The sequence below is a fragment of the Oncorhynchus clarkii genome, chromosome 28 (assembly GCF_045791955.1).
Source record: "Oncorhynchus clarkii lewisi isolate Uvic-CL-2024 chromosome 28, UVic_Ocla_1.0, whole genome shotgun sequence".
In the NCBI taxonomy this organism is placed as follows: Eukaryota; Metazoa; Chordata; class Actinopteri; order Salmoniformes; family Salmonidae; genus Oncorhynchus; species Oncorhynchus clarkii.
In genome coordinates this window covers 47491071-47514958 of record NC_092174.1, presented here as the reverse complement: position 1 = coordinate 47514958, position 23888 = coordinate 47491071, and the positions used below count along the sequence as shown (strand labels likewise).

Here is a 23888-nt window from a genome sequence, read left to right as displayed (position 1 = left end):
TTAGGGTCGCTTACCTGTGTGACCGCAGCAGAACCTAAGGGGATCGAGGTCTGGGATGACAGTGATACTGCAAAGATCACACATATGATATTTGCAGCGTTTGCCACTCATTTCAGTTCAAAACAGCCGTATAAGGTTGTGTTTCAGAACAGTACTCAATAGCAATAGAATGGGGAAACGTCCATGGAATAACTGTATCACTTAGAAATCAGAAGCACTTGTAGAACATTCTACTGAATGACAACCCAACATGCTGGAGACATCAATAAACAGCATAGAAACAACTTCAAAATGCTACTATGGGGGGGGAAAGCTAGAACATTTCAGACTGAATCACACCATTACTGCAGTGAAAAAATATGCATCTCTAATAGTAACTCAATTCTAGAGACTGGCATTTCTTTTTCAAATATTGATGAAATACATTCCTAATTGCATCTCTGTTCTGGCTAAGCAATGGCACTTGAAAAATTGTTGTTAGCTAAAAATCAAGCACGTTAACGATTTCTAACATTCCTAAATGAACCACTGCGCAAAGCATTCTGCATCGCAAGGAACAGAACCTTCAGTTCAGAGTTCCAACAGAACAGAACCTTCAGTTCAGAGTTCCAACAGAACAGAACCTTCAGTTCAGAGTTCCAACAGAACAGAACCGTCAGTTCAGAGTTCCAACAGAACAGAACCGTCAGTTCAGAGTTCCAACAGAACAGAACCGACTGGTATTATGACAGAACACTTTCCTACCTAAAAAAACAGAGCCTAGATTGAACTACAATGCAATATTCAACTATTATGTCCAAATGGTTAAATGGTAATAATTTCTAAATGACAATTCCAAGATACTGTACTTTATCATAACTTTTGATACTTACCCAGTATTTTTTTTTAAGGAAAAAAAAAATGCAATTTGACAGAAACAATAAGTTTTGTAATCATCAGTCAAAGAAATACATTGACAGCCAGAAAATAACTGGGTTTGTTATATATAGTCACAGTATTGTACTTACAGAGTAGGAGGTCAGAGGTCAACCCTGTTGGCTGATGGTACCGCTCAGACCAGCTCAGACCACCCCTCGGCCCTACAGACAACCTACGTTCCTTCCGTTGGGTAAACTAACAGAACAATGCATGGGCAGAGCAAAAATAAAAATACGACTTTTGCATGTCACGTTCTTTTATAGTATCAAAAGGCCAGGAAATGTATACATTTTAGGGGGGGGGGGGGGGGGTAGAGAGAAACAAACGTTTGAATGCAATGCAATACAGCAGAACAGAACACGTCAGTTTACCTGTCCTGGAAGAGACACAGGGAGCAGCAAAAACAAACCCATGATAAACTAAAGCAACATGTCGACAGTGAGAGTCACATTTTCTGAGGAACATTTCGGATTAAATTATTTCTCTCTCCATATATATATACACTTGCTTTGCTTACCGCTTGTCTAAGCTTGGCTGTGAAGGAGGAAGTTACTCTTTTATATGAAAACAATGCAGCACACTAACGTTACCTCAACAAAGTCTGCTTCAGGATGTCTCCAATGGCAACACCCTATTCCCTATATAGAGCACTACTTTTAAGGGAGCCTCGTGCACTAAACAGGAAATAGGGTACCATTTCATTCTCAACCAGCCAGTCAACACAACAGACAAGATTCGATCAGTTGTTTGACAGAGATGCCACAACAACCAAACACTTTGGGTAATGCATGAGTCCAGATGTATCATAACATTATGCCACTAATACTACATTATGGTATAAGAAACATCCGTCTAGTCCTACAATACAGGCGGAGAGGTAGGGAAAAAACAAACACTAATATAACCAAGAGTAAAGACAGGTAAATTATTCTATTCAATAGTGGTCCTAAAACAGAACCTTGGGGAACACCGAAACTGGACCCCCCCCTCCCCCCCCAGTCAAAAAAATCAGAGCGAAGGACACATCTAAAAACATTGTACTAAGTTACCAGGAGCTGTGTAGAGTTGGAGAGAAACTGAACATTGTAAAACAAAATTACAAAAAAAAAAAAGTACACGATTTGAAGTCGAGTTCATATTGTAATAGCTATTACCAACCCAACTTACCAACACAGGAGGTTTCACTTAGTTTTATTGCAAAACACAACAGGCATATTATTTAAAAACGGAGATGATAAACTAGCTAAATAACAGGAGCTCTTGAACCACATAGCATGAAGATACATGGGGGGCTGGAATGAACATATAAATTACCTCACTAAAAACCCAAAAACCGTTCATTTACAAGGGGGAGAAGAAAAAAAAAAGATAGCAAAAGGATGAAGTGTTTGTGTCTCCCGGGTAGACTGCTGCCATCACATTATTGTGAAACACTTGAAAACAAACCAACCAAAGGGGGGAAATTAAGATCTTCAAGGCATCTGCACCATCCAACACATTTAACAAAAGGGTTTTTGTTTCCACAATGTCGCATTTACTTTATGTCCACTTCACATTACTGGCCCTGTGCAGAAGAAATACATAAAAACACAGGCCATGTTAACAGCAGAACCCACGGACGCAGCGTCTCCATACATCATATTAACCCTGTTTTTAAAATGTTAATGAGAGGGAAGAGTAAGTAGCTTTAGTTTCTTCTCGCGGGCCACACCGACTCCTCTGCTTCCACCCTAGAACACCTTGAGGAAGGAACGGGGTTAACGACAAAAACAGACGAGCTAGAGACAGGGCTTTATAAAAAAACAAACACAGCAAGGGAGTTGAAATGAGGTCAATTTTTTTTTTTTTTTAAGACAAGGCGGACAAAACAGGAAACAAAAAAGATAGAAGTCAACCTGCTGGCTGACCACCTGGTGCTGCTCCCGCCTTTTTTTTTTTATGTTTTTCGCGACGCGGACCCTGTGTTCTGCCTTACAAACAGGACAACGGAGTGGATCCTATGCAGCGACCCAAGACAAGGCGGACAATACAGAAAACAATCCCTGCCTACAGACAGAAACTAAAACAAGAGGCTCCCATGAGGTCTGTCCAACGCTGGTCCGAGACTGCTTCCATCACGTGGACTGGGAGATGTTTCGTATTGCGTCAGATAACAACATTGACGAATTCGCTGATTCGGTGTGCGAGTGAACATGACCGAATACAAACAGTGCAGCTATTCCCTCCGCAAGGCTATCAAACAAGCTAAGCGCCAGTACAGAGACAAAGTAGAATCTCAATTCAACGGCTCAGACACAAGAGGCATGTGGCAGGGTCTACAGTCAATCACGGACTACAGGGAAGACTAAATAACTTTTTTGCCCGCTTTGAGGACAATACAGTGCCACTGACACGGCCTGCAACCAAAACATGGCAGCCGAGGTGAGTAAGACATTTAAACGTGTTAACCCTCGCAAGGCTGCAGGACGCCGCGCCCTCAGAGCATGCGCAGACCAGCTGGCCGGTGTACTATTCAATCAATCCCTATACCAGTCTGCTGTTCCCACATGCTTCAAGTTGTTCCTGTTCCCACTAAGGTAACTGAGCTAAACGACTACCGCCCCGTAGCACTCACATCCGTCATCATGAAGTGCTTTGAGTGCCCATATCACCTCCATACCTGACACCCTAGACCCACTCCAATTTGCTTACCGCCCAAATAGGTCCACAGACTGCAATCTCAACCACACTGCACACTGCCCTAACCCATCTGGACAAGAGGAATACCTATGTGAGAATGCTGTTCATTAGAACAGCCTGCAACGATTAAAACATTCCCTAACCAGAAACCGTGGATTGATGGCAGCATTCGTGTGAAACTCGCGAACCACTGCTTTTAATCAGGGCAAGGTGTCTGGTAGCAATACAAACAGTGCAGCTATTCCCTCCGTATCAAACAAGCTAAGCGCCAGTACAGACAAAGTAGAATCTCAATTCAACGGCTGGAGGCATGTGGCAGGGTCTACAGTCAATCACGGACTACAGGCCCAGCCCAGTCACGGCCCAGGATGTCCTCCCACAGACTAAATAACTTTTTTGCCCGCTTTGCAATGTGCCACTGACACGGCCTGCAACTGTGGCCGAGGTGAGTAAGACGTGTTAACCCTCGCAAGGCTGCAGGCCCAGATGGCATCCCCAGCCGCGCCCTCAGGGCGCAGACCAGCTGGCCGGTGTGTTTACACATATTCAATCAATCCCTATACCAGTCTGCTGTTCCCACATGCTTCAAGAGGGCCACCATTGTTCCTGTTCCCAAGAAAGCTAAGGTAACTGAGCTAAATGACTACCGCCCCGTAGCACTCACATCCGTCATCATGAAGTGCTTTGAGAGACTAGTCAAGGACCATATCACCTCCACCCTACCTGACACCCTAGACCCACTCCAATTTGCTTACCGCCCAAATAGGTCCACAGACGATGCAATCTCAACCACACTGCACACTGCCCTAACCCATCTGGACAAGAGGAATACCTATGTGAGGCATTCAACACCATAGTACCCTCCAAGCTCGTCATCAAGCTCGAGACCCTGGGTCTCGACAACAACATCTCCTCCCCGCTGATCCTCAACACTGGGGCCCCACAAGGTTGCGTTCTGAGCCCTCTCCTGTACTCCCTGTTCACCCACGACTGCGTGGCCACGCACGCCTCCAACTCAATCATCAAGTTTGCGGACGACACAACAGTGGTAGGCTTGATTACCAACAACGATGAGACGGCCTACAGGGAGGAGGTGAGGGCCCTCGGAGTGTGGTGTCAGGAAAACAACCTCACACTCAACGTCAACAAAACTAAGGAGATGATTGTGGACTTCAGGAAACAGCAGAGGGAACACCCCCCTATCCACATCGATGGATGAGACCATGCACCGCCCTCAACCGTAAGGCTCTCCAGAGGGTAGTGAGGTCTGCACAACGCATTGACTGCTGACAAGACTGTTAAACAGCACCACTAACACTGAGGCTGACTCAACTCCAGCCACTTTAATAATGGGAATTGATGGGAAATGATGTAAATATATCACTGGCTACCTTATATAAATGTTACTTACCCTTGACGCCAGTCTATGAGACCATATTGACTCTGACAAACAAGGCTTGGCATTGACGCCAGTCTAGTGAATAAACTTAAAATGTTGACACCCAACCAGACAAGTGGGAGGGACAACGATGAGTTGAGACACGGGGTGTTAACATTTAAACTATATTGTGATCGTTAAATTATAGAAAAATACAAATCTGGAGACCCGTTGGGCCGCAGAGATATGAGTTTTTAAACCCAATTTTCAAAAATTCTACACATTTTGTCACGGGGCTTTATACCGTGTTCTTATGCTATCTGAGTGACTAAACATGCTAACAAAATCAAAATGGGGCCCCATGTCATGACTGCAATTTTAGAATCTCCCTGACTAGTTTATATTTTGGTAATAGTTACTTCATCGGAGATACTATTCCAAATAAAAAATATAAGTTCATAGTGAAAATGTTTAACCGCCCCCTCGATTGTCAAAATGGTAGATATCTGCTTCAATACCCTAAAGGCATATCTACAACCACACTGTAAGACCCCACGTTGAAAAACCATGACGGTCTGAGATGGAGAAACGATTGTCAAAATGGTAGATATCTACTTCAATACCCTAAAGGCATATCTACAACCACACTGTAAGACCCCACGTTGAAAAACCATGACGGTCTGAGATGGAGAAACGATTGTCAAAATGGTAGATATCTACTTCAATACCCTAAAGGCATGTGTGGTGTTAACAGGTTGGACAGCTATGAACACGCCGCCCATACAGCGCTGCTAGCAGCCATCACATTGATGAGAAGTGGGACATGAAGACACTGGTGCTGACCACATGGAGTAGAGGCACACAGCAGAGAACCTATAACAGTAGCCAGGAGTGCCCCCTGGCTGTCATAAGCAGGACCATGTCTGCATTGTGAATTCATTATAGGATTACTTGATATTGTTTTTAGTTTTTTTTTTTAAATGGCTGTTTAAACAAAGAAAAATGTCGTCACGTCCTTAGTTGAAGGACCGCGGGGCGTACGGGGCCGGCCTGGCGCCTTCTGATATTTCTACTACCACCACTGTGTTGGAGCTAGGAACAAGCCTTACAAGACACCTGGCCCCTTCTGATATTTCTAAATGTTTCTACTACTACTACCACCACCACCACCACCACCACCACCGTGTTGGAGCTAGGAACAAGCCTTACAAGACACCTGGCCCCTTCTGATATTTCTAAATGTTTCTACTACTACCACCACTACCACCACTACCACCACTACCACCACTACCACCACTACCACCACCACCACCACCACTGTGTTGGAGCTAGGAACAAGCCTTACAAGACACCTGGCCCCTTCTGATATTTCTAAATGTTTCTACTACTACCACCACCACTACCACCACCACTACCACCACTACCACCACCACCACCACTGTGTTGGAGCACCACTGGCCCCTTCTGACCTACTACTACTACTACCACCACCACCACCACCACTACTACCACCACTACCACTGTGTTGGAGCTAGGAACAAGCCTTACAAGACACCTGGCCCCTTCTGATATTTCTAAATGTTTCTACTACTACTACTACCACCACCACCACCACTACTACCACCACTACCACTGTGTTGGAGCTAGGAACAAGCCTTACAAGACACCTGGCTCCTTCTGATATTTCTTCTGGATAAAGGGTTTTATTTATTGGTAGTATTATTATTACTACTACTACCACTACTACACTATTGGAGCTAGGAACAAGCCTTACAAGACACCTGCAAATCGGTGTACTACACAAATAAACAATTGATTTGGAGTTGTGCCTGCAGCTACCAAACTGGACCAGGTCTACACGAGATCAGTCAAACGGTTGGCACACTAAAAGGACATTTTTTTTATTTTTTTATTTAAATTTATTTATTTTTTTAGAAACAACTACATTGATACGACTGTGAGAAGGGGAACGAACCCACCACTGGTTCTCTGGGTGGCGGGACAGAAACCCTCTGCTTTGCTCTGGGGCAGCTGTGGCAACAGACACTCTACTAGAGAGAGAGGGCTGAGTAGTGACACAGATGCCCACATCATCTGTGCCTAACTAAACCCGCTACAGGGACAAGTTTAAACTTCTAACAGGTTTGAGTTGCAGTGGTCTCACCTTGTTTCTTGTAGTACTCCTCCCAGGCCTTGGTGTAGTCCTGTGGTTGCTGACTTTGCTGCCCTGGAAATGATAACACACTTGCTTTAGTCACAACAGAAAACACTTCAACTCAAAGAGTCAACATAAAGCTATGTTCCTTCACGAGCTAGTCACAGCGGTAGTTGTAGCACAATGAGCAGGTAAGAGGTGGACAAGACAACAGTATGGAGTTGCAGAGGAAATAAGCCAGTCTTTAATAAAAACAAACAGGTATTGTTTATTGTCTCATGTGGCTGGATTAAAATAAGACCAATACAAAAACCAGTCTAAACAGCATGGGCTTGAAAACCAACCAAATGGTTAACAGCAAACACAAATGGTCACGGCAGCCAGTGAACCACGCCTCAAGACATCGCAATCACAGCCACCCCCCCCCCCCCCCCCCCAAAAAAAACTTATCTGTATGTTTTATTTTATTGTTGTTGCCATTTCAGAGACCCATAGCTGTTTCCACTGATCCTCAATTAGTTGGAACAACAAAAAGACTCAGAACTGAAGCTTGGCAAAACACATTTATGTTTATACCCATTTTGTTGTAATATTCCTCCCAGGCCTTGGAGTAATCGGCCTGCCCAGTATGCCCAGGTCCCTTGGGGTCACCTGTTAAAAATGGTACAATATAGTATTGAGAAGCATTCTGAGACTTGACCATAGTTAGTCCTCCACCCCGCTATGGGCGCTCTGCTCTGACACCAGAGACGAGGAAAATCAAAGCTACTCTGTCCATTGAGGTTTAAAACAAAAAAGAAAAAGGCGTCGCCAATGTTTTTAAGCGTTTACAACACGACACAGGCAAGACTGTTAGGCCGGGATTCAAGCTGTAGTACACTGAGCGAAACAAAGTGGAACTGACACTTATGCAGACATCTATAAACCTTTATCCATAAATGAATTCTCTGCTAAAGTCTGGGAAAAGTTCAGTGCAGCAGCAGCAGCGTCAGAACGCACTTCGAATGAATCCCGGTCTTAGTCGAGGCGTCTACAGACCATGCAGAGGTTACCTGGGTTGTATTCATTAGTGCACACTAACGGTTTGGCAACAGAAAATAATGTTTCTATTGGACAAATTGAGGTATGTTCCTGCCTGTTTCATTCCAATTGCTTCTGTTTGGTTCATAGTGAATACATCCCAGCAGAGAACCAGAGGCTGTGATGGGGGGAAGGGGAGCCAGGTTACCTTGCCCGTTGGCCTGTGTGGTGCCAGGGGCACCGCCGGTGGGCGTCATGGGGGCCTGGGGTTGCTGCTGGTACTGGGAGTAATACGCTGCCCAGGCCGCTGCGTTGGCATCAGCTGCAGCTTTACCTACAACCAACACACACATTAGATACGTCTCCCTGTTGATATACCGATACAGGACAAAACATGTCTTCGCTTAGGGCCTTGCAGAACAGAGCAAATAAACTAAACAGATTGAACATTGTTACTGTAGTTGAGACAATCTATTTAACCATGCATCCATTTCTCAATAGATCATTATATTGGATGGTGTTATCGTACCAGGATCAGGCTGTCCTTGCTGCCAGTGGGGGAAGCCGTTGCCCCAACCCTGAGGCTGGTAGGGAGCCGGAGGACCACTGAGGAGACGACAAACCATCAAAACGCTGGCTAGTAACAACAAACTATAATACATGTGATAAATGAAAAGCTTCTGTATCAAATCTGAGGCTCTCCCATTTAATTGTATTTCATAAAAGCTAAATATATATTTATTAAAGTGGCAATGTGATTTTTTAGGAGACCCAACCACATTCACATAGAAATCTGAGATCTAGATCTGTGATTCTACTTGAAAGGGAGTCTAAGAAGAGCCAGATCTGTTCTATTTCTATACTTCCCGTTCTTAAGTAAAAGACACAAACTAAACTTTCGGATTTTTGTACACCAGCTTCAAACAGCTAAAGAAACAAGATTTTGGTTATGAAAAATATACTTTGCAGCTATTTAGATGGTACAATGATTCTCTACACTATACTTGCTTATTTTGACAAACTGAAACTACTTGAGTTTCAGCAACCAGGAAATGGCAGAGAAATTTCTGCACGGTGCAACTTTAATGCACTCATTCAGCCTACTTTGCTTGTGAAATATCATTGCCATCCATGAAGTCTTTTTTTTTAAACGTGGTTTCTGCTAAATTAAATGCATAAGACTAAACCAATAAACAGCTCCCCCCAGATGTAAATATTGGTGTGGGAGAAATGGCTTTTTAACTATCAGTGAAAAGCTTCAGAAGTCTCCTTACTGTGGTCCTGGCGGTCCCTGGTTGTAGGGGCCGGGGTTGTAGGGGCCCATCTGAGCAGGGTGCCCAGGAGGACCGGGGGGGCCGTGGGGAGACGGACCTCCGTGGGGGCCTGGTGGACCTTGGGGACCACCCATTGGACTGACTGGACCCTGGGGAGGGGGGGGGGGGGGACATGGAGTGTAGGGTGTCAAACATACTGGGATACAGAATTAGAAGACATGATAAAGGCAATGGCTGTAGAAAGTTGAGAATGTGTGAAGATAAAGATGAGCAGGCTCACAGTGCTTTTAGTTAAATCTAAAAGTGATCCACTAAACTGCTACACTACCATCTAGTGATTGAGTGATTGAGTGATCATTTCTACTACAGACAAATAAACACTGAAAACCACTCACCCCGATCTTCTCCTCGACCAGCTGCCGTGCGTAGTCTATCTGTTGATGAGATCCTCGGACGGTGAACATCTTAATGTTGGGGTCGGAGTTGGGGGGAGGATTTCTCTGGAGCTCAATACGCGCCCCAGACTGCTGACTGATGCCCTTGATGGTCTCTCCTCCTGGAGCGGGACAGAGGGAGGGAGGACTGTTCAGACTAAACCGGAGAAAGTCCATTTACAGAAGAGAATGTGTGCGCTTGGTCCTTCCTCTTGGTCCCTAATGAACATGACCCAGGGCTACTAAATGGAACCAGGCCAGATTCTGATACTTGGTTGCCTAACAGTACTGATATTTTAATATGATAAAGCCGTTAGTTTTAAAATGCTGTTCTTAGTAAAGATGTTTGTGTTTTTAATGTAATATGTAATTGTTGTTGTGTGTTTATAGTTTTGTTTAATGTTGTGTTAGGGGAGGTTGAGGTCAGGTCACGGTAAGGGAGAAATAAAAGTTTATGGCCCGTATCACTCGTGTCCTGCCTAGCAGTAAAGAACGATGTTTGTTCAGATGAGCAGGAGGAGACAGCCTAGGAGGAAGGGTTAAATATAGGTGCTAGGTGTGATTGTCTAATGCAGCTGTATTGATCGTCTGGAAATAATTAAACTTGGTTAAGCTTTCATAATGTCCGGTGAGTGTTTTACTCTGAGAATTACAACCTAACAACTTAGACAAGGTTTAATGACTTCGCATTGACCACTGATATGAGTCTTCACTACGGCATTTAGCTGTGTGTGAGGGCTGTACACCAAGGGTGCAAACTGGGGGGGGGGGGGGGAGAAAAATCTCAAGTCAAATCTGAAAATAGACATTTTCTTGCAATGAGGTTGTTACAAAACCAACATTTTACCAACGATGTGATACCAGGCCAAGAATCCCAATACAGTATTAGAGGCTGTGACCAACCGCTGTCACCGACAGCAAATTTTAGAAGACCTCTTTGCCGCTGATAATGTTTTAGGGGAAATGAGGGCAACTATTTAGCAGCGTTGGCCCCATGATTGGTTTAAACCGCATTCCAGCCAGTGTCTATTCCACAAATTACCACCGGCTAAATCTGACGTTAAAATGGCTATTTACTCTGTTCCATCTGACTGCGCAATCCACTCATCAGCCCAGCCAGGCAATTTATAAGCTTATTGTCCACTATAAAAAGCATCTCGACATTCTCATTCCTTTTAGACTACCACGTAGTTTCCAACAGTGGAGATGTGTATAAACCCTGCGGTCTGTCTGTCCGACATTTGCAACATTGAATTTGTGGATTTTGAAGCAATCTCCAGCTGCCCCCAAGAGTGTCAGGTTCTAATTCTCAGAGTCAAACACTCAACTTACACTATGAAACCTTAACCAAGTTCTTTCTCCCAGAGGCTCAATCCAGGTGTATTAAGACAAAAAAAAACATTCACACAAGCACTAACATTAAACCCATCCTCCTGGGCTGAGTCTCCTCCTACACATCTGTACAAACATTTGATCTTTACTGCTAAGCAGGACACTAAGAGATACGGGCCATAAACTTTTATTCCTCCCTTAACCTCTTTATCCTACCCCCTCCTTTTTCGAACATTCTGTTAAAAATCGCGCAACTTTTCAGCGTCCTGCTACTCATGCCAGGAATATAGTATATGCATATGATTAGTATGTGTGGATAGAAAACACTGAAGTTTCTAAAACTGGTTAAATCACGGCTGTGACTATAACAGAGCGTGTGTTTCATCGAAAAGCGCAAGAAAAACTGCTCACTGAAATCTGAAAAAGTATCCATGCGCCCCTTTCATGGATTATTTAAAGGAAACCAAATTTAATATGGAGACGGATGCAATTCCTACAGCTTCCACACGATGTCTCCAAAAACATCATTTTCATTGACAAAAATCCATTGAGACATTACGAATAGATCCTTGATTCCATCCAGCCTACCTCAATCGATTTTGGAAGATTGAAAAATGGACACTTTTCTTTTGTAGCTGCTATTGAATACAGATCGCCCAGTGATCAATTTGATCGCTTATTAACGTTTACAAATACCTAAAGTTGGGTTATAAAAGTAGGTTGAAGTTTTTTGTCAAAGAATATAGGCAACTTATATCATTTTTAAACATGACGCTGCGTGTTGGAAGAGAGCTTTTTTCGTGATGCAGACAGGCCATACAAATGGATATTTTGGGCATTCATGGACGGATTTAATCGGGAAAAAGACCAGTTTGTGATGTTTATGGGACATATAGGAGTGCCAACAAAGAATATCATCAAAGGTAATGAATGTTTTATATTTTATTTCTGCGTTTTGGGTAGCGCCGGCTACCGCAAAATCTGTTGTTTACGTGTCGTGCTGGTATTTTGGGGGGTGCATGCTATCAGATAATAGCTTCTCATGCTTTCGCCGAAAAGCATTTTAAAAATCTGACTTGTTGGCTAGATTCACAACGAGTGTAGCTTTAATTCAATACCCTACATGTATATTTTAATGAACGTTTGAGTTTTAACGAGTACATTTAGCATTTAGCGTAGCGCATTTGCATTTCCAGGTGCCTACTTGAGACGCAGACGTCTCAAGTAGGAGAAAGAAGTTAACGTGACCTGACCTCAACCTCCCCTAATCACTAATCCATGGCTCTCTCTCCTTATCAACGCCTGCCACATGTAATTGCTTCCCTGCACTCAACACATTCCAAGCTTCCTATATACCTTCTACAGACAACCGTTAACTTGTGTAAAAACCAGTCTCTATCACCCCTCAGATACAACAATAGTAATGACCGTCTCGTGAATCGGGATGCAAGGCAGCATTTCTCAGCTAGTCGAAATCACGAATCAGCCTAATTTTGAATCGATAGAAACATCAATAGAAAACAAGTCAAATGAAACAAGGTGCAGCTAGTTTTCAGTCTTTCCAGCTTCAGTTTGAAGTGATTGTGTTAGCTGTGTTGTTGGCTAGCTCCTCTGAACAACAGTGTCCTGATGAGGACATTTTCTATGCCCGGTGAAACAGCACATCATTAGCTCATTGTTATGGATGTATCCAAATAAATGTCACTAGAAAACAGCTTAAAACAAATGCTGCTACTGTTGTTATTCTGGCAGCACTTTTTGACGTGACTAAGTTAGCCGTAGTTGGCTAGTTAGAGAGCAAGGGATAAGACAGTTGCCCGCCAGTATGGCAATGGAACATTTAGAAAGAACGACTGGGCCTCGTCCATAGATACAGAACAAAAAAAGACTCCAGCAACCGGACCGATAGAATGAACGACCAGCAAACCTAGATTTGTGTCGGGAATAGATCTTGTGGAAGGATGAACTAATATAAATATATTCATTTTAAAAATTGTAAATAAAAATGTCAATCAATATGTTGGTAACTAGTTAAACTAGTAAAAGTGATGCCAATCGAAGCCAGTGTTGGGAAGATATATTGGCAGTTTGCCGGCCTGAGACCAACACCTGCGCCAATACACTGCAATCAGAAAGTATTCCGACCCCTCGACTTTCTCCACGTTTTTTTTTTACATTACAGCCTTATTCTAAAACGGATTTTAAAAAATGTTAGCGTCTTCAATCTACACACAACAGCCCATAATGACAAAGCGAAAACAGGTTTAGAAATTATTGCAAATGTAGAAAACAAAACGGCCTTATTTACATAAGCATTCAGACCCTTTGCTATGAGACTTGAAATTGAGCTCAGGTGCATCCTGTTTCCGTTGATCATTCTTGAGATGTTTCTACAACTTGATTGATTGGAGTCCACCTGTGGTAAATTCAAATGATTGGACGTGATTTGAAAAGGCACACGCATGTATGTATAGAAAAGGTCCCACAGTTGACAGTACATGTCAGAGCAAAAACCAAGGAATCGTCCATAAAGCTCCGAGACAGGATTGTGTCGAGGCCCAGAACTGACGAAGGGGACATCATGCGCTGGGGATGTTTTTCAGCGGTAGGGACCGGGAGACTAGTCAGGATCGAGGAAAAGATGAACAAACCAAAGTAGACAGATCCTCCCCAAATACAGGTGTGGAGAAACACCCCAAATACAGGTGTGTCAAGCTTGTAGCTTCCTACCCAAGAAGACTTGTGGCTGTAATCGCTGCCAAAGGTGCTTCAACAAAGTATTGAGTAAAGGGTCTGAATATTTAAGTAAATCTGATACCTTAAGTGTTTATTTTTATACATTTGCAAAACAAATTACAAAAAAAAAATGTTTTGCTTTGTCAATATGGGATATTGTGTAGATTGATGAGGGGGAAAAAAACTATTTAATCCATTTTAGAATAAGGCTGTAATGTAACAGTCTGAACGCTTACCGAACGCAGTGCATCTTCCAAACACCGGCTTCTCGGGCATCATCACATCAGTGTGAGGGCCTTCCAGTCAAAAGAAGTGCACTAGATAGGGAACAGGGTGTCAATTTGGACGCAGACAGTCTAAGTTCACCTACCTTTGCCGATGATGAGTCCAGTCTTCATGGTCGGGACGGTGAAGGTGAACTCCTGCAGTCCTCCTGGAGGACCCATGTTCCAGTTACCACCCCCGTTACCCCCCCTGCCTCTACCCCGGCCCCCTCCGTTAGGACCGCCCGGCCCCCCCTGCTGGACGCTCCTCAGAAGGTCAGAGATTATCTCTGCTGCATGCTGGGACTGCTCAGGAGGACCCACGATCTGGGCTATCCTCTCCGGGGTACTGCCGTCATCTGGAGAGGAAGGGGGAGAGGAGGAGAAGAAGCGGGAATGAAGTAGGGAGGGGAAGAGAGAAAACTGGTTAGGGTTGAGGTCAGTGTTCCCCTTAGCTCAGTTGTGTTGCTCAGTTGTGGGGCGTGGCCACTGAGAGACGTCAGGTCAAAAGGGGCGTGGCCACGGGGAGAGGTCAGGTCAAAAGGGGCGTGGCCACAGGGAGAGGTCAGGTCAAAAGGGGCGTGGCCATGGGGAGAGGTCAGGTCAAAAGGGACGTGGCCACAGGGAGAGGTCAGGTCAAAAGGGGCGTGGCCGTGGGGAGAGGTCAGGTCAAAAGGGACGTGGCCATGGGGAGAGGTCAGGTCATAGTAACTATAGACATATCTGACAATTTCCTTCCTCATCCCTGGACAATCAAGTCAAAGTCGTCACTAACAGTCTGCATTCAGGTAACAGACTAGTTGCTTCCCAAAATGGGCCCCATAGGTTCTGGTCCAAAGTCGTGCACCATATAGGGAATAGGGTTCTGGTCCAAAGTAGTGCACCATATAGAGAATAGGGTTCTGGTCCAAAGTAGTGCACCATATAGGGAATAGGGTTCTGGTCCAAAGTAGTGCACCATATAGGGAATAGGGTTCTGGTCCAAAGTAGTGCACCATATAGGGAATAGGGTTCTGGTCCAAAGTAGTGCACCATATAGGAAATAGGGTTTTGGTCCAAAGTAGTGCACCATATAGGGAATAGGGTTCTGGTCCAAAGTAGTGCACCATATAGGGAATAGGGTTTTGGTCCAAAGTAGTGCACCATATAGGGAATAGGGTGCCATTTGAGACATGCTTTTTATCAGTGAGGTCTCACCTGGTTTGAACTGGATCCTGACTCCTGTGTCGCTCTGGATCTTCTTGATCATCTCTCCGTTTCTCCCGATCACAATTCCTACCGCAAACCTGGGGACCGGAACCTGAGGAGGGAGGACACAGGCCAGGTTAGAGGTCAACTCAAACCTGAGGAGGGAGGACACAGGCCAGGTTAGAGGTCAACTCAAACCTGGGGAGAGGAACCTGAGGAGGGAGGACACAGGCAAGGTTAGAAATCAACTCAAACCTGGGGACAGGAACCTGAGGGAGGGAAGACGCACATTAAACAAAGCATGCCATTACATAGTCTCCTGTAGGCTGGGGCGGTATACTGTATATACCCAATGCCGGGGAATATGGAAGAAGCCACCTTTATTTCAATACCGTCGAAAAAAACTCTTATAAGTTATTCGTTTATATTTTCAGTTATTTTCTAAGTAAATGCCTGCAGTGAACTTGTGGCAATACGTTAGGAGATAACATTGCCTTCTTCATTTCACCAGTCATATTATGTAGCTTACAGTTCCTTGTCACGTAGTGTTTGTTTACAAACACACGACGAGAAACCAGAGCATTGTGAAACACTCACTGTTGTTCAACAAGAGCCATGTGATCTAAATACAGTATGGAAATCACAACTAAAATGTTTGTCAGCTAGATATCATAACTATTAAGTTACCCGTCTAAAATATTCTAAATGCTCTTAACACGGAACCAAAGCCGTCTGCGCGCGTGCACCATCGTGCATATTTATTTTGTCCCCCGACACCAAACGTGATCACGACACGCAGGTTAAAATATCAAAACAAACTCTGAACTAATGATACTAAATTTGGGGACAGGTCGAGAAGCATTAAACATGCATGGCAATTTAGCTAGTTAGCTCTCACTTGCTAGCTAACGTTAATTTGTCCTATTTAGTTAGCTTGCTGTTGCTAGCTAATTTGTCCTGGGATATAAACATTGAATTGTTATTTTACCTGAAATGCACAAGGTCCTCTACTCCGACAATTAATCCACACATAAAATAACCTAATATTTTGTCATCTCACCTCCTTCCAGGCCATTTCATTGTTTAACTTATATGGTGATTGGCATGTAAACTTTCATAGTATTACCACGACAACCGGCAACAGTTCGTCACTCAATCACCCACGTGGGTATAACCAATGAGGAGATGGTACGTGGGTACCTGCTTCTATAAACCAATGAGGTGATGGGAGAGGCAGGACTCGCAGTGCGATCTGCATCAGAAATAGAAGTGACTTCTATTTTAGCCCTTGGCAACGCAGACGCTCGTTGACACGCGCAAGCAGTGTGGGTGCAATAACTGAAATGAACATAAGATTCCTACATTTATTTTGCAATGCTCTCGCTCACGAGCGGTGTAGTCAGGGTATCAGTTTGGTTTTCTAATTTAGTAGATAGTTAGCCATCTTGGTAAGTGGTTAGCTTCTTCAAAAATCAGACATGTGCTTCGTACCGGCAGAGAAGGCCCTCCTGGATTAAAAGCCTTCCAACAAACTGGCGTTTTTGAGTTAGAAACTACACAAAATGTTCGCAAAGTATTTAGTTAGTGTTCTCCATGAGGATTACTTAGTACTTGTTAGCTGCGTCGTAGCCGGCCGCAACCGGGAGACCCAAGGAGGCGTCGCAAAATTGGTACCAGTGTCATCCTGGAGGGCTATCATCAGATAATAGCTTCTTAATGCTCTCGCCGAAAAGCTTTTTCAAATCTGACATGTTGGCTGGATTCATAACGAGTGTAGCTTTAATTGAGTATCTTACATGTGTGATTTAATGAATGTTTTATATCATTATTTGAATTTGCTGCGTTGCACTTTCAGTTTTTTTCCCCAAGTGGGACGCAAGCGCCCCCTATACCATAAGAAGTTAAAGCACAGGGCCGTTTTAATCCTGTAGATACGACAAAGCAGCGTGACCCTTGAGAAAACCAAGTCTGACATCGTCAAACCGCGAAGTCTACCATTAACTCTGGATTCCTTGTGATTCCATGACAGTGTAATGAGTGTTACTGTTGACTTACATCCAAGCCCTCACCTCCTCCGCCGCCACCCATCCTGGAGCCGTACTCTCCTCTCTGCTCCCTGAAGCCCTGCTCTCTGATCAGCTCCATCACCATGTCTTTGGCTTGCTAAAGGACCAGACAGACAACCGGGCAAAACACAGGAGGAGAAAGTCAAGGAAATTACCTCAAAAATATTATCATGGGCAAATAAGCATGCAACTTTAGTTATGTTAGGGTTAGGGTTGGGGTTAGGGTTAGGGGTTAAGGGTTAAGGGTTTAGGGTTAGGGTTAGGGTTAGGGTTAGGGGTTAGGGGTTAGGGGTTAGGGGTTAGGGTAGTAGTAGTTTGCCATTTCTTTCAGAGTGACTCATTTCACTTCCAACATTTCAGTTGAACTTCAGGGAGTGAGAATCCATTTACCTGGACTTTAAAAGGTTCCCCAGAGATGCGTAGAGGTTTGTCCGCTCCTGTGTTCTGAGGCCCTTCCTGGATCATCACCATCTTGACCCCGGCCCTCTCCTGCAGCTGTTTGATGGTCTCTCCTCCCTTCCCGATGACCAGGCCAGCCTTGGAGGCAGGGACCAGCATCTCCTGGACAGACATACCGGGGCCACCGGCGTCGTTGTGGTGGAAGGCTGGAGTAGGACGACCCTTATCAACAATCTCCGTCAGCAGCCTCTTGGCAGCTCTGGTTGGGGACAGCAACATGGTTACCATTAGCTAAGAGCATGGACAGTTGTGGCCCACGGAAAAAAAAACTAGACACATAGGTAGCCTCTTGGTAGTTCTGGAAACACACACCAGGGACAAAGACAGTCAGCTATGGTCTCTGAGGGCCACACCTATGATAATGGAACTAATCTACTAACTAATGTAATGTTGTACTGGCTTTTTTTTGTCACCGGAGAATGTGGGTAAGAAAACAGGGGGGGGGGGGGGTGAAGCTAAGAGAGGGCAGAAAGAAGGGACGACAGGAGCTGAATACTTACTGTATTGAGTCTGGAGATCCTGTCAGTGTGACTGACCTATCAGGCATTCCTCCACTGTCTGGGATACAGAGAAATGAAGAAGTGTTTCAGAGGAGAGAAAGCATGCAGAACTCTCCATCAAACAGTATGAGGAAATCACTGTCATAACATCGGGAAATCTTACCGGGGGCGATCTGGATTTTGCATCCCGACTCTTGCTGCATGCGGGATATCTGTTCTCCTCCTCTTCCAATAACTTGGGTACAAAAGATTTGGCAATCAACCCCCAGAATCCATCTGCATGTTGTGTGTGTACACTTACTGAATCCAACCATTCCTTCAGGGATGGTATGTGTGTGTTTGTGTACACTTACTGAATCCAACCATCCCGTCAGGAACCTTGAACTCCTCTGATGACGACCGTGGTCCACCACCTCCCATTCCTCCCATTCCCATCGCTGCTGAGAACGCTGCCAGAAAGGAAACCAAAGATATTGAGATAGAAGAAATCGAATTGATCAAATCTGAGTTATCCCCCATGGCAAGTAAAAGGGAGTATAAAATGGGGCCCTGTCTAGGTGCACCATAGTCCCTTTCCCAAACGCACCCCTTAGATTGGTCCAAAGCAGTACACTGACCCCCATAAACCCAGGTTCAAAGCAGTACACTGACCCCCATAAACCCAGGTTCAAAGCAGTACACTGACCCCCATAAACCCTGGTCCAAAGCAGTACACTGACCCCCATAAACCCAGGTCCAAAGCAGTACACTGACCCCCATAAACCCAGGTCCAAAGCAGTACACTGACCCCCATAAACCCAGGTCCAAAGCAGTACACTGACCCCCATAAACCCAGGTCCAAAGTAGTGCACCGCAAAGGGAACAGGGTGCCTTTTGGGACTCAGCCATAAACCCATATGGACCCGTGGCTATTTCTAGACAGAAGGGCCTATCCTATACATTTCCTTTAACAGCCAGCGAGCAACAGGTACTCACGGTCATTCGGTGCCACCTTCTTGGTCTCTGGTTGGTCTGTAAGGAGAAGAGGAGACGGGGGTTACTGGACTGCCGAGGGTCCCCAGAACTGGGGCTGAGAGCAGGGCTACAACCGTCCTACTTCGAGTGAGAAAAATGGCCATTTGACATTACATCTAATGCCCGTGCAGCATGGCGCACACACAGACATAGTATTTTCTAGAAACACAAAACGGCCCAACTAATGTATATAAAATAGTAAAAAGGTTAGTGGTTTATTATAACTTACAATCCCCCTGCTAAATGCAACACTATAAAACCATGGAACTGAACAGACTGAGCATATCTGACTGACTATACATGATACAGAAAGGGTGATTCCCTCTCACCCAAAGTAATTTATTACTAAAAACTAAGTCAAGCATTTTACGCGAAGTCTATAAACAACATTGAACAATACTTTTTATTTTTAATCACCCCCCCAAAAAGTGAAAAAAGGATATAATTTCTAAAACATGCCAAAAACCACACACTAACTTGGCTACATAAATATAATATCTCACACTATTGATCACCCATGCCATTTCACACCATAACATAATGCCTTCTCTAGATCATACTACAACATGTGTGTGGTTTATAAATAAATAAAAAACTGGTTGGCCTAAGTGCCTAATGGTTATTTATCAAAAGAGACCATGCCTGAGAAAGGAGAGTTCATCCCTTCCCGGTGGGTTCTACTGTTTAGACTGGTCCAACAGTCATCTACAGAGTGAATAGACAGAACGGGAACAGTAATACACAACACTGGCAACACCTGGGTTTCTCCATACAATGCAGGCCTATGCCATTTACCAGATGCTTTTTTTAATTTTTAACTTTTAATATTTATCCATATTAGTCTCATTGAAATAGTCTATTTTTCAAGAGACCTGGTCTCCTTAAGAGTAGAGCATTTTTTGTTTCTGTAAATGGGTGACCCTACCCCAAAACACACACACACACACACACACCGTTTCAGCTGTGATTACAAGAGGCTAAACTGATAACAGAAGCCTGTTTAAGATCTGCGTTATACACATTGGATAAACAACGTTTTGTTTTGACACTGGACAGTAGTTGTATCTCGTTCTATAGCTACACCATAGCTAGGTGCTAAGACTGGATTCTCAATGCATGCCTATTTGGGAAAGCATAAATGTCAAGACAATTAACATATTGCAAGCAAATTAAAACAGAACACACACACGTCTATTTTTCTGCTCTCTTGCCAACTCCATATGGATTTGTCTCATCTGTAATTACATGCTTGTCTAGACAATGAAGTACGTCAAAAATAATAAAAATAGCTCTGAGACCAGGCGTGGGGATCAGAAAGGCAAGTCCAATCTAGAACAGTACAGGCAAACGATGGAGCAGCGAAGATACGGAGGTATGAAATGAGTGTGCCGTACTCACCGGCGTCTTCTAGGGGTCGCTTCTGGCCTCCGTAGCCAAACTCATTACCCGAGGGCGCTGCGGGAACGCCGTCACCACCAATCTTAGCGGCGATCTGAAATACCAAAAAAAAAATCAATCTAAACATGGCTCCACGACAACACAACTTCCGTAGCTAGCTCATTTCCAATGGAGTTATGTTATCTAGCATGTGGCTAGGTTAACTTCTTATGGCTGCAGGGGCAGTATTGAGGCAGTGGGTTAACTGCCTTGTTCAGGGGCAGAACGACAGACTTTTACCTTGCCAGCTCGGGGATTCGATCTAGCAACCTTTTGGTTACTGGCCCAACGCTCTTAACACAATAAGGCTACCTGCCACCCCATATATCCCCCATCCAGGGCAGTAAAATACAAAAATTATTGGTAGCACCGGTAGTCCAAAATGTTAGAAGCGCCACGTAAAACTTAGGAGCACCAGGGAAAGAAAATGATCGATTGAGATTTGGCCTGTATTGGGCCTATATTCTTGCTACTTTTGAAGCCCACGTTGTCCAATAGAAACTAATATGTAACACAGTAAAATACCTTATAAAAGGTACAATTTTGATTCCACTTTAGGAATATTAGGATTCTACATTGTAAAATCACAAGCTTCCTTTTGAGATGCATAACATTGAAAATTGTACACTGTCCAGGTTTATGGTGACAACATTCAAGAGATCAGTCACTCATTCGGTGCTGTCCTGAAGATGCTCTCTTATTTTCTTCCTGTGCCCCTAAATGTTTGCATAATACTGGTAAAGTTACCCGTTTTTCAGCTAGCTTGCCAATAAAAATGACTGAATAAAGGGTAAACAAATGATTAACGTGGAGTTTATGAAAGTGAAATGCGATCCGCTATAGGAAGAGAAATGTTGCTCTGGAAATATGGGCCATGTCTTTTGACCAGATTACATGTCTTTGTTGATGTAAAGGTGCGACAACGACGCTAACGAATCTGCACTCACTTGCTCCTCTAACGCACGTGCTAAAAAAAACAGTTCAACAATGCCCTATGATTACTACTACTACAATTACCTGAGGTTTTTCCCCCCATGCTCCCAAAAATTAAACTACTTGCCACTCTAGACAGATCACATGACATCTCTTGGTCACTTGAAACCAGTTGTGTTTGGGTAGTGAGTCACTGTACCAAAATGGCAGAACAGATATGCATGTCCAAAATCTTAAAATGACCCTAGCAATCAGGCATTTCAAACCAGGAACCCCCCCTCCCCAATTCACTGTTCCTATTGTAAAGGAATGAGCTAGGTAAACACATGTGATGGACACATTCAAGGTAATGTGCACACCAACTTTGACTTATCATATAGGCTGCTACTGTTTATTATCAATCCATCACATTCCTAGTTATATGTACATTAACGAAATTTTGCAGGCAATGGAAAATGATGACACTGGAGCAATGAGCAGCATGGACATGAATAATATATTTCATATATATCAACTTAACTCGATTTCCCCATCTTTTTTACTCAACTCCTTTGGCTGGTTGTCTGTTGACTGCCACACATGTAGGCTACTGGAATTGATTAGCTAACAAACAGGCAACAAAGAGGTGTGTTGCCTCTGCCCTGGGAGTCCACTCAACCTACTGCTAGTCAAGTCAATGAATACAGAAGGATAAGTATATTTAGGTAACTTTGTACTTCACAAGTCGAAGCTAGGCAGTGTAAATGGTATTCATCTAGTTAGCTGGCTAGTTAAGGATACAAAGAAACGATCCAAAACATAAACGAAATGTAAAAGCTAACGAGCCAACGAGTTAGACTTCGTCCCATTGACTAAGCATGGATTTCGATTAGCATGCGCACCACCGTGGATATTTTTTGTGAGTTAAAGCATGACAAATTGAACACTATGTATTAAGGTATCATGGTAAAAAATATTGTAGTGAATGACCAACATTTCACTCCGACGTCGCTTCAGCTCAAAAACAATCGCCATGTTCCCTATAATATTTTTGTTTAGAGTAACGTTAGACTGATCACATGACCATTATATGTACTGATTGTGATCATTAGGACATTGCCCACTATGTGGCACCGCCGATCAACATAATAAACATAATAGTTGCTCATTTCAAATGTAAAAAATGTCGCAGCAACCATTGTCAGGCAATATTTCATAAAAAAAAATAATAATAAATAAGCCAGTGTACCATGGCCTCACCTACCTCCACAGCATCAACGCAACAGTATTTCTGCACGATGGGGGCCTCGAAAATGCCACATATAGTAACCGTAACTAACGTTAGATATGTGACGTTCTCTTGGTTATCGTTTTATTAGCTACTTATTGAAACCGCAAATTAATCAAAACTGTACTTCATCAATTCACCGATTAATTGAAACATATCGCTAAATGACCTAGCAATACCTGCCTCATTAGCTGACTAGCTAGCTAGGTTATACATTCCTTTGTTGGGACAGCCAACTCGAAGCCTTCACGGAAGGCCGCAAATTGGAAACATCCCGAGCTTGAGGTTTGGGTTAGATTTAGTTCCATTTAGCTCGACTATCAATTTCGACGCCCTGTGTGGTATATTATATTATTTATCTTACCTGTCTAGCTCGCTGAAGTGCGTCTTTAAAAGCGTCGTTCATTCCGGCGCCATTTCCCGACGGCGGAGCCACGTTCGAGTAGTCAGCCATATCTGTTGTAACACTTGTCTTCTCAAGCCCGGAGAGAGAAGATGGCCGTTCTCGTTGAAAAAATAGTCTCGCGTTGTGACACAGCAGAAAAGGGCCACACAAATCTCGCGAGTCCAGACAGAACAGGCAACTGGCTGTTTGACACGTCGATCAAGGACTAAGGCGGGATTTGGGTTGTACCATCCAATGGTTCTACTTGTACTATTTTACTAAAATGATAGAAAATCCTTTCAAAGATTTGTTTTACGCCTGCAACGTTAAGTTACAAATATGGTTACAATGTACACATGTTTTAGTAACTTTCATATTTAGTATGATAACCAAATAAATATATTTGCAAAATGTAATACCGTAGGAAGTCCTGTATTTTGTGATATACAT

The 23888-nt window shown here is 43.7% G+C and overlaps 1 protein-coding gene across 4 annotated transcripts; it reads right to left on the bottom strand.

Annotated features, from left to right (window-relative positions):
* Window positions 1–1156: 1156 nt before the first annotated feature.
* LOC139386502 (far upstream element (FUSE) binding protein 1) lies at window positions 1157–23557 on the bottom strand. Of its 4 annotated transcripts, XM_071132076.1 has the most exons (18): window positions 23418–23557; window positions 20815–20908; window positions 20059–20121; window positions 19378–19413; window positions 18756–18851; window positions 18566–18637; window positions 18403–18460; window positions 17834–18101; window positions 17433–17540; window positions 15387–15489; window positions 14297–14548; window positions 9820–9980; window positions 9425–9573; window positions 8680–8756; window positions 8359–8484; window positions 7707–7781; window positions 6985–7202; window positions 1157–2482 (listed from the first exon to the last, which is right to left on the bottom strand). In XM_071132076.1, the coding sequence occupies exons 1-17, from the start codon at window positions 23505–23507 to the stop codon at window positions 7111–7113; spliced, it is 1920 nt and encodes a 639-aa protein (XP_070988177.1). In that variant the 5' UTR covers window positions 23508–23557; the 3' UTR covers window positions 1157–2482; window positions 6985–7110. The 4 variants fall into 4 exon arrangements, with proteins under 4 accessions (XP_070988177.1, XP_070988179.1, XP_070988180.1 ...); XM_071132078.1 differs by lacking the exon at window positions 7707–7781 and having other exon boundaries at window positions 23418–23555; XM_071132077.1 differs by lacking the exon at window positions 20059–20121 and having other exon boundaries at window positions 2093–2482; window positions 23418–23555.
* Window positions 23558–23888: the final 331 nt, after the last annotated feature.